Below are 11,304 nucleotides of genomic sequence, written 5' to 3'. Positions count from 1 at the left end.
AAAGTACTATTGTTTTCCTTTTGTGAAGCTTACTTCAGTTGTGTGATGCCCCTACTATTTGTTTCATCAGCCACTCTTAGAAATGTAGTACCTCTGCAAAGTAATTCACTTCCTTCTGTCCCTGATCGCCTTTCCCAGACATGAGCATCAGTTTGTTCTGCAGCTCCCGCACATCTTCCAGAGAATAGTAGCGCGTCTCATGCTCTTCCTCCTCCTCCTCCTCTACGATCTCAAGTTTCAAGGTGGTGTCAAGACTTACCTGTGTCACAAAAAGCACATTTCACATATCCAGTCCAATTATCAGGCACACTTCAAGAGGTGAAATTGTGTCATATAAAGACCATACTGTATTAAATTGAATGCTTTAAAAATATTGAATCTTAAACACACACAAGAAATGTAAATACAAAATGTAGAGAATAGAGTGCATAATTTAGCATAAATGTAATAGATACGTAAATTTAAGAGGCAGGCCCTGGTGAGGTGGTGTGTGATGCCAGTAAGCTGGGAAAGTTGGCCAGTTGTCGAAAACGATTGTCAAGTTTAAATGCGATTGTCTCGGCATGAATTGTGGTCAACAGTAGTTCCTCCATGAATGTGCTCATGGTGCTTATGTGTTTTACTGCTCTCCCAGATTTTGTTTCAAGTAAATCGCTGAAAGCACAATTGTGACTTTCCTTTTCAACATGCGAGGGGCATTACCAGAGGCGGACTTACCATTAGGCAAACCTAGGCAGTTGCCTAGGGCCCCATAAAATTCCTCATACACTAATGGCCAATATAGTTTTATGTTTTTGATCCAAATTATTTCGCTAAAATGCCAGCAGAAGGCTTCTTGTATCGTATGTCTCTTCCCCCCTCAGTTTCGACAAAAGGAACAGTCATGTGCATGCGGCAAAAGAACAGAGCGGAAGAGCGCGAAGTGACGGCAGTGAGCGAGACTAGAATGGAGAATGTAAAAAAATGAAAGTTTATTACCAAGTTACCAAAAATGACAAATATTTTCACTGCATCTATGGCGACCTACAGCCTGCAGCAGCAACAAGATCGACGCCTGTTGGGGACCCAAAAGTAGTGAGTAACTTGTGACATTTCCCCTGTATTGATAAGTATTTCTTCGTCTCATCGAACTTGGGAGGGCCCCTTATCATTGTAGCCTGCTATTTCTAGAACATTTAAGAAATGTATGTCACTACCCTGGCTACGTGCCATTTTTAAGCTCATTTTAAATGAATTCATGTGCTGTTGGACATTTTAAACAATGTTCATGTATTTTGTAGCATTTTCCAAATTGGCCCAGAGTGATTTCTTTTTTTAAGTTTTATCCTAAGAAGTCACCCCGCAAAGGAGTATTCTTCCACTTTAAACATTAAATCATCATTTTAGAGGTATATGGTTTCCGCTGAGCAGGAAGGGTTTGAAATATGTAACCAGCAACATAATTTACAGTGCTCAGCGTAAAAGAGTTTTACTTTGAAAAGTAACATTTTAAACAATATCTGAATGAATACAAAAACAAGTGGGAAAGTGTTTTCTTTAAGTGACACCCATTTATAATTCACTGTCTGCTTGACACCTGTGTAATGAATAATGACACTCACCTGTAGATGCTTGTAGACTAAAGTTTGAGCTTTTTGGGCTTTGCTCCAGAGACGTTCTGTGGGGTGTACTCATTTTTGCAACACCCTTATTTGAGTAAAACTGAAAATGTTGTTCTCTGATCCATATTATTAATTTTACTTTCAATGTTATAGATTAAATAGATTTTATATAAATTTAGTCTTGTGATGGATGGATCGTTTTGGAAATTGTTTTTGTGTTCATTGACACATTGTTTAAAGGGTTATTTTTTTAAAGGGGGCGTAGTGTACTCGATTATGCTGTGGACTGTACAATAGTTGAGTAGAGAGTGCGGTATTTGCCTCAGCGATACAGCGGAGCAGGCAAAATCCTCAAATTTCTACATTAGCACTTGACAATACCACTGAATAAGAAGCCTTATACTGTGGATGTGCTGTCAGAGTTCTAAAAGTATGTCATGCAATTTTAAGGAAGAATACTATATTGGGATTTATAGGTCTGGTCTGCCTTTAAAATGATCTGTCTTTTTTTAGGAGGGAATTTTTATGTAGTGGTATCGGTATCTGTGACTACTCAACAGTTGAGTATCGGTATCGGTCTGAAAAAAAAAAAGCAGTATTGAACATCCCTATTTAAAATATATGTCTTCTCATTCCAAAAGGCCCCATGGCTACCTTTGCCTGGGGCCCCAAATTTCTGAAATCCATCCATGGGCATTACAGCATGAAAGTAAATACACATTAAAAAATACAATGAACTGCAGATCCATTTTTTGTCAATTTACCTTTTTTCCACTGTGTGCAGAGATCCGATAGATGCCCTTACTGTTGATGGCTGATGCCAGAGACATAGAGGACAGCTCCACTGAGCCATGACTATCCTTTACTGTCTTCAGCCATTCCAAATGGTGGCCACTGTCACGCTGCGGAAGCATTTTTTTTTTATAGTGTAGTGGAATAAATAGCTGGCCATAAACCTTAATGAGAAATCGTAAACTGAATCAAAACCTTTTGTTTTTCCCTATTACCATTTTCTTGGGAAGGTTGCTGTCATTGTCTAAAGCTCTCCAGAGTTTCTTTAAAACTTCCTTGAAGGCCAGAAAACCGGAGTCTGGCTGAAGCTCGTACAGGATGGGAGAGTAGCCAAGAATGGCGTCATGGAAACAAGCCACACGATCCACGTCCATGTCATTCTCTCCCGCAGAGATGGAAGCCAAGTCAACAAAAACCTTCAAATCCTTGAGATCTGAAAGTAATCAGCATTTTAAAATGTTTTGCTTGGCCTTGATGAACTTCGAGATATTGCTTAGTTGGAACTCATGAATGTTACCTTTCAGTGCCTCTTTCACCCATTGTACAAAGCGGCCTCTGTGCGTCAACTCATTTAAGCAAAGTCTACGAGGCTCCGTGATGTCCACCAGATCATTCTTAGCCCCGATCAAGTCATTGTCGATGCACTGCAGCTGCGCCACTTGCAAGTCTGTATGACTCTGAGGGAAGAAAACCATGAAGCAAACAATGTCCAGGACAGCTTGAGCAAATATTTCATTGTTATTAGGAATACAGTGGAATTTATGGTGTGACTGGAAACATAATGCTGGGTGGGGAGTGTGTAACAAAAGCAGAGATCCAATGGAAATAAAAACAGAGAACTGTAGGCTATGTTCACACTGCAGCCTAGTTCCAATTATTTTTTTGCCCATATGCAACATGTGCCAGATTTTTTTTCTCTGAAATCACTTAATCACTTGACTTTTTGAATGGAATTATGGAAATGATTCAACTTTTTGAGGATATTCCATTTTTTTTTGATGAGCACCTGTATACTAAGAAATTGATCATGTAATTTGTAAACTATTTCCATAATTTTTAATGCGAAATTCAAATTCTAATCGGATTGTATTTTACCTTGGAAGTTCCATTGCAATAGTAAGTAGACAGACTTACAACTTTCAAGAGTGTCTCCAGCACGCTGAAGTCTCCTTGAAGGCAGAGTGTCTCTTTGACCGCCATGATGACCTCAGCTGCAGCCACTCCCAGATGGAGCTCGTGATATTGCTCAATCTGTTGAAGCCTGGTGTGAATCCACTGCTTATCTGTCGACATGTCAATTTTGCACATGACGTCCAAGTCTCGTGCAAGTTCTGCATACTTGCCCTTATAGTTGCTGAAAAGCCGGTTCACCTCCTCCAGCTTAATACTGCCATTTTTCAAACGTGTGTATATATTCTTGTAATTGTTAAAGCAAGGCATAAAAATATCTGCATAAAGCTCATCAAGTGTCAGCGTTTCGCACTGTAGCTCTTCCTCAACGGGATTGTCGTCCATGAAGTCTTCACTGGCCAGTCTGCCTTCTTCCTTCCAGCACAATATGAAATTGTGGCTATCTTTGAACGTGTACAAGACATCTGACATGTGTCTTAGGTCTTCATTCATTTTGAAGTAAGTCACAACACCGGCCGTAGAGGAGGGAAGTTTGTCAAATGGATGAACTTCCATAAAATAATCCAGGGGCATTGTCTCTATAGTGACGTGGTGTCTCTCATTCATGTCATGGACATCAACTGAAATGAAAAGTGATATAAACGTTTACAATAAAACATTCACTGCAAATGTTTGATCACACTGAACATGGTCCTCTTACTCGCCACGTGTTCGTCAAGGTGGTGGATCATTGTGAGCAGGCCGTCCACTTGCTCCTTCTCTTTGTAAACAGCTTGAACTTCTCCTTCCCTGCACTTCAGAAGCCTTCCCATTTTTCCAGCATCTCTGTGTTGCTCATTCTCAGAAAGACAGTCTGGAGATGACACAGTCCGCAATGCACGTCAGTATGTCTTCTTGACATGCCTCCATCAGTCTTTTGTAATAAGCAGACAACTATTACCAGTCTTCAGTAGTTCCAGGAAGGCAGCTTGACTCGCCAAAAGGATTCTGAGCAGTTTCACTGTGATGTTTCCATTAATGAACTTATTTTTGATGGTGTTAAATGTTGATATGGCATCAATGATTCTGTGTGTGGCATCCTCAGTGAGTTTGCCAATAAGGTTTTCCTCTGCACCTGAAAAGGAGAAGAAGAAAAACACATTTTAGGCTGGGTAGATATTAAAACCTAGTTTACATCTGTCATTAAAGCGCTTGGGAAGGCAAAGAAGTCAGACAACAAAAAGCTCAAGATTGTGCATTCCTACAGGAAGGGGCTGGACTTGGAGCTGAGTAACGTCAGTGGAGTGAGCGGTGTCATGAAAACCATCTCAGGCCACAAACAACCCACAAGCCAGATTGTGTCCTTCAGCTATGGAAACCACTCTGTTTGCTTCCAGTACCAAAGGCCCCCACCCTAAATAGCTAAACAACTATGGTCCAGTGGTACTGACCTCTAGACTGAGACCAATTTGGGCGCCTAGGTGCCCTTATTTCTCAATGGTATGCCTAAAAATTTTAAATAAACTGTTGCACCAGTGCGCTCAGCCTTTTGACGGACAGGGGAGGAAGGAATTAATGACTCTACAGTATACCTCGGTACCAAATATATAATATTTGCTTAAGTCATGCATGAAAACAGGTCAGGGGTGAAAACGATGAGAAGCACTTTGACCAAAATTTCACCCATTAATATATTCGTCGGGCACTTGTCAAACGGGCGGGAAGGGATGAAGTTGACGAAGGGATGGCGAATTCAAATGATCAAAATTTTGTGGCAAAAACTGAAAAAAGAAAAACTGTTTGCGAAATTGCAAACATTTTTGCTAGATTTATTGGACTATGGATGGATGCTGAAAAACAGCATGCACTGCCTTCAAATAGGGATGGGTACCTTTCGCATTTGAACCAGTTCGGGTCCAATTGTCAGTACCGGGGTATCAATACTGGTACTAAACAGTACCAATTTTTTGTACTTTTGTTCTGTTGTTTGTGGTAATAAATGTTAATTTATTTAACAATAAAATCATAATTTTTAAAAAAGAACATTCACTTTAACAGTTATTTTTCATTAAAATAAAATCTGACAAATAATAAAACATCATGAGTTTAAAACACATGAGCCAGAGAGAATGGAGTAAAAAAAAAAAATCAAGTTACTATATTAATAATATGTAGATAATACCAAATTAATTACAAAGTTCTTAACAATGAACAACACAGGACAACGGTAAGCAGTAATACAATAACAAAAGATAAATAATTGTATTTGTCTTATTTAGGTTCCTTGTGCAGTTGTTTAAACACATTTTCAAGAACGTGCCTGCCGCACATAGCACGATGAATTAAAACACAATTTGTGAGTAAAATCTCCCAAAAAAATGACAGTTGGAAGATGACGTGACTGACAATTAAGAGAATAATTGGGACTCGGGAGCAAACTCATTTTAACGTATCCGACGCAGTATGTAATGCTTGCTATTGCGACAAGTTGGCCACAACTAGATTTTGCAACTTTATCGTTACCCATGAAATTATGAATATGGTATAAGTGCCTGGTAAATATTGCTCTAAAACTCTAAAAACGATAATATATTATAACGATGGTAAAGCCACACACCTAACAACATGGCTACGTTCACACTGCAGGACGTGATGCCCAATTCGGATTTTTTGTTAAATCCGATCTTTTTATGTACCGTTCACATTACAAAAACAAATGCGACATCTAATGTGAACGCAACGCGCTCGTGGTGCGACTCACATGCGCAAAGAGCACACGCCGAGAAACGTACACCCAAAACAACATCACCTTGCAGTGTTTGCGGAAGTAACCCGACTTGCAACGTTTCACCGCCAGCCAAGCCGCCGAGGCAAGCGACTTTTGTCAGTGTCATATGCAAATTTAGTTGTGCCAACACACACTACAGATTGGTGGACTCGTTTTGTGGACGTGCTAGGAGATCGATTCATGTTTCTTGTCTGCATGCATTATGCATATTCAGCTGTGCGAACGTCCGCGCTCCTGGTTGGTGGACTGTTTTCACGCTCGCTCCTTTTACCAATTACCAATACATCTACTCCTGCTCAGTCACAACTTAAAATGCGCTTTGGAATATGTTATCGGTACCCATCACACTCGGAGTTCGGCAATACACTGAATCTCTGGTCATCATTGATGCAGATGATAAGAACAGCTGACAACTTGAATGTAAAGGGCTGATATTTTCAAAAGTCATGAGCATCACTCTGACGCAGAATATTTCAAGTATCAATACTTTAATAATTATTGGTTACACCAAGTTACCGGTCTTGTGGAAGTGTGATTCATATGAAAAAGTCAATATTGCCTAGATATTTTGTTTAGAAAAGGAGTAAACCTATAAAACTGTGGTGTTGAATGCGATGCAATCGAAAATTTGAGTGTACCTAACTTTTGTGTTGGTGCACCATAAAGATTACGTTCTTTGTTTTCTTCACTGCTTTCTACACCATACCAACAGAACTTGCTGTGAGACAAACATAACATAATGCCTAAATGCATTCACCTCTTCGTATCGCAAAAGAAAACACACTAATAGAAATAAGTGGACGGCCAGCGAGCGCTTCAGTGTTCAGTGCGTGAAGCCATCTTCCTGCGCCCTCTCGCACAAACGCATAAAGAGGCGTGTCGCTTAAGGCGTTTTCCACATATCGTAGACAGGCAGCCATGCGTGTATGAGTTGGCAAGCTGTCTCATATTTATTTTTTTAAATACCAGTGCTAAAAAAAGGATACCGAGCCGTTTTTGCCACCGAAACATCGAGGTACGTTACTGGTACCGGCATCTCGTGTAACATTACTTTAAATTAAACAAAATGGCTGCCACCGAAATTGCCGAGGTTCACCGGACTCCAACGAAGGCGCCTATTGACGGTTATGCTCTCATTCCTTATTCTGTGGTGTGAACCAACTGTTTGAAAGGATAACACCCCATACACCTTTCTACTGTTCTGCGGAGGCAAACTGTTACGGTTCCGATGTGAAAATGTCACACTGTGAAAGGAGCTTGTGCTATAACCAAGGCATTAACAGTTGCTTAATTTGCTTTAATGTCGGTAAATCTCAAAAAGATGATTTACACATCTTTTAAATGCTCCGTAATAGTCTTTTTTTAGCTAATGGTGGACATGGGAATTCAAAGTTGGGATAACTGTACCAAATAGCTGGAAAATGTGCCTGGCAGCTGTCCAGGAGAGAAGGTGCTGAAGGACCACCTCTTCTTTGTCTTCATAATTTCCTTGTTGATCCCTTGGCCAGGAATTTGTGACAATGGCTGAGAGGAGTTTCACAAACCTGCCGTTCATCTTGAATTTCTCAAACAGTTGGCCCTCAGACTTGGTCTGGATGAGGACATTTGACAAGCATACAGTGACATTAAAGCAATATACCACGGAAAACAGATTTTCCAGTATTTGTAGTGTTTATTAAGAATAAAAGTGGATGTGCAAATACCGCTGGCATTTTATTACCTGAATATGATTAAGTATCAAAAGAAGAATATAACATGGACAGCGCCATTACCCAGTCAAAGTGATCGCAATGACATATCCAGCGCGCAAACAACAGCCGTCTTCATTCATTTGAATGTGAATTTTGACGATATAATGGGCAAAAAATTAATAATGTCATCTATTGTCGCCGTATACTGTGCCAATTCTGATTGACGTAATCCTTAGCATGTCAGGTTTTATGTCCTTGCTTGTGGGGGTGAGGTGGTGGGGGTTGGCGTCAACTGATGTAGGGTAAGCAGACTGATCATGTAGCTGGCCAAGCCAGTAAAAGTTATTTATTGTGCAGGTTAGGGAACATCCACAAATTACATATTCCAGTTTGACGTATGTAAATGCTAAATTGAGTACCACATACGTCACCCTGTAATATGTAATTTGTTGACAGTCCCTAACTTTTACTCGCTACGAGGCGGAGGAATGCGTCCTCATCATCGGCTACAGTTTCATCTTCACTTTCGTCTCGACAAGTTTTGGGCAAGTGCTCCGTGGCTGTAATACTTTTGAAGAAGTGGTTTGTTGCTAATTGCTATAGGGTGTAATAATTCCCTATTTTATGTCCGCCGTGGGATGCAACAATTACTATTGAGTTTCTTATTAGTCATTCGACGCCATGTGATTTTATGCGTTTACAGCACGCGATACGTCACGATGATCACATGACTGTCCAAAAATGGCCGCTACCATACCTAATGCAAACATATCTCTAAAAAGTACTAGAGAATCATAATTTCTCAATATGAATTGACAATTTTATTCAGGTAAGAGTTGAAATTAACCATTTCTCAGAATAGCTGGTTAGTTTTTAATATATGGTGTATTACTTTAAGACTTAAGCTGTTTCACCTTCAAGCTGCGTTCTCACATCGTCCGCTAATCTTATTTTAGTTGGTGGCAGGTGTTGAAGAGAACATACAGATACCTGGCATATGGACGTAACAGCCTCGAGTGCACACTTCTCAATACTAGGCGCGATGTGTTGAAGAGAGTGATCAAGTTCTTCTATTTTTGTGCAGTAAAACTCAATCTGATCCACAGGATTTGCCTAAAACCAAACATAACAAGGATATATTTATTACTTATTTTGTAGTCTAAAAAGTATGATGCACAATTAGTATGTATATACTGTACCTTTTTGTACTTGCCCTCAAAATCCGAAGATAATTTCTGCCTCCACTCTTCGTCACACCTATTATTGTTGAAGCGGATGCCAAGTATTCGGTTCCATACCTGTTGATGTAAAATGCAATATGTGTACTGTTGTATATATTGTATTTTTGTCTTAAATCTGGAAATAGATTTTTCAGATGTGCATTTGATGGGCTGTAGTTAGCGCCAACGCTACATCATGCATGGGCAAATTCAGATTTGGAATCGCTGCAAAAACAATGGCCAAGACTTGCCACTCGTAAAATGTTACAGCAGAACCCAACACACTGCGAGGGCCCAGGCTTGCACAGTTCCATTGATCCCCACCCGCATTTTAATGAACAAGCGGTGTGGTCTGGTGCTGTTTGGGGCTAAGGGGAAAGCGTCATTTGTTGCTTTCAGTCCCCTGTCCTTGTACAGAACTGAATAAAAAAGTGTTTTATCTGCTCCTTATGCATGCAATATGCTACAAAAAGGCTGGAAGCTAACTGATTTAATTTCTTTAAACACACAAACAAAATCCAAACTGACAGTTTTTAAGACAAATTACATAATATGCACTTCTTTTTTACATTTTGTTTGTAAAATGCCGTGTTGAATATGTAACTGTATTTTATTTTTATTGCTGCCTCTTTGCCAGGACGAACTTGAAAAATAGGTTTGATTCTCAACAGGATATTTCCTGGTTAAATGAAAAAAAAAGATTGACTTGAAACATGAAGCATAAAGTAGACATTTGTGGTGATAGTCGGTTCATTAGTTAAGTGTGGCAATGATGTGAAATCCTTAGCAGAACGCAATTTTCGCCTTGTCGCCATGCTTCCATAGGAAATGAATCGAGAGCGAGCGATGTCGCCTCCCGTGTGTGGCGCCCATAAGCCTGTCAAGACATGATCCGAGACCCCCTCAGGTCGGCCATCTTTCATGACTAACTACAGCAACAATACTACAACAAAAATATGTAAGTAATGCCTACACAATCTGTTTGTAAAACGATTACAAAAAATTTACAAATAGATTCTTACAAGATGCCCTCAACGTCTAATGATTTTTTTTTTTTTTATTATCTTTCTAAATTAAATTCTATTAAGAGTATACAAAACAAATTAGAGTTGAAATTAGGACAAAATATTTTTCTATGCAAATAACCACAGCACTACTATTATCTCTAACCCATAACCCAATACTACTATACAATATTTTATTTTATATTTAATGTATTAAGTGTAAACTTTTAATAGAACTTCATTTAAAAAGATCATGAAAATACACAGACATTTCATTTGAAAACATTACAATGCTCACTTCCATCTCCTGCGCAGCCTCAACCTTGCGAAAGACAAGACTCCTGGATAGCAAATCCCCCTTGTGTGAACTCATCCAGCTTCTTGTGATGCGCATTGCCTTTGAGATCTCTTCTGCGTGTGTCTGCTGTCCATTGCCTCGAACCTCCTAAAGGGAATCATTTTTCTGTTTAGATTTGCAAACCAACTTAATGTGATGGTTGTACCACTGCATTCATAAGCCTTCACACTACATACCTGTTGCATGTGCGGAGCCACCAAGTCAAACACTGATGCAACCAGGTTCATGCATGATACAGGAATATCCTTACTATAAGATGTCTTCGATCCATTAATTAACTTCTCTAAAAGCTTCACTGCTTCAACCAGGCACTTTCTTGCATCAGCCTCAGAGGAGCAACTATCAAAGATTCAGTGGAGTAGAAATACCAGTAATAGAGTTTAGTATGCAAATTGAACAAAATAAGAAAATTATGGGAGATTTAAAAAAAAAAATACAACCAAGTTTAAATAAAAATCTAAATTACCTGTATTTTTTCTCAAGGAGATTCTTTTGGATGTGTGAGAGAATGCCAGATACTTCCTGAAATGAAAGGATCTCAATGATTTTTTGGAGCAGTGGCGTGTCATTGGGGCCTTCAAGACATTCTATGAAAGCCTAAACATGATCAAAAGTCCTGGCCGGAATTTGCAACTTTATATAAATTTGCAAAGTATTGTATACATTTATTTCCAACAGTATTTGTCTTTATATCGTTGTGTCTTGGCTAAGCATTCTGCAGTCGTTAATAGCTTCTTCTT

General features: G+C 39.3%; 1 protein-coding gene across 3 annotated transcripts in view; it reads right to left on the bottom strand.

The window, feature by feature from the left end:
- Window positions 1-11,304, bottom strand: part of LOC144042733 (E3 ubiquitin-protein ligase rnf213-alpha-like) — a 53,861-nt gene that overhangs the window by 31,730 nt on the left and 10,827 nt on the right. For all 3 annotated transcript variants that reach the window (XM_077555640.1, XM_077555643.1, XM_077555641.1), the window contains exons 12-24: window positions 11,031-11,086; window positions 10,741-10,903; window positions 10,505-10,651; window positions 9,182-9,280; window positions 8,973-9,095; window positions 7,699-7,882; window positions 4,465-4,638; window positions 4,225-4,377; window positions 3,528-4,144; window positions 2,911-3,070; window positions 2,609-2,826; window positions 2,366-2,503; window positions 92-259 (exon numbers count right to left, since the gene is read on the bottom strand). In XM_077555640.1, the coding sequence (XP_077411766.1) occupies window positions 92-259; window positions 2,366-2,503; window positions 2,609-2,826; window positions 2,911-3,070; window positions 3,528-4,144; window positions 4,225-4,377; window positions 4,465-4,638; window positions 7,699-7,882; window positions 8,973-9,095; window positions 9,182-9,280; window positions 10,505-10,651; window positions 10,741-10,903; window positions 11,031-11,086 (2,400 nt within the window). The remainder of the gene's footprint in view (window positions 1-91; window positions 260-2,365; window positions 2,504-2,608; window positions 2,827-2,910; window positions 3,071-3,527; window positions 4,145-4,224; window positions 4,378-4,464; window positions 4,639-7,698; window positions 7,883-8,972; window positions 9,096-9,181; window positions 9,281-10,504; window positions 10,652-10,740; window positions 10,904-11,030; window positions 11,087-11,304) is intronic.

This window comes from Vanacampus margaritifer, chromosome 2 (genome assembly GCF_051991255.1).
Source record: "Vanacampus margaritifer isolate UIUO_Vmar chromosome 2, RoL_Vmar_1.0, whole genome shotgun sequence".
Lineage (NCBI taxonomy): Eukaryota > Metazoa > Chordata > Actinopteri > Syngnathiformes > Syngnathidae > Vanacampus > Vanacampus margaritifer.
The sequence above is the reverse complement of the archived record's forward strand: the minus strand, read 5'-3'. Positions and strand labels throughout refer to the sequence as shown.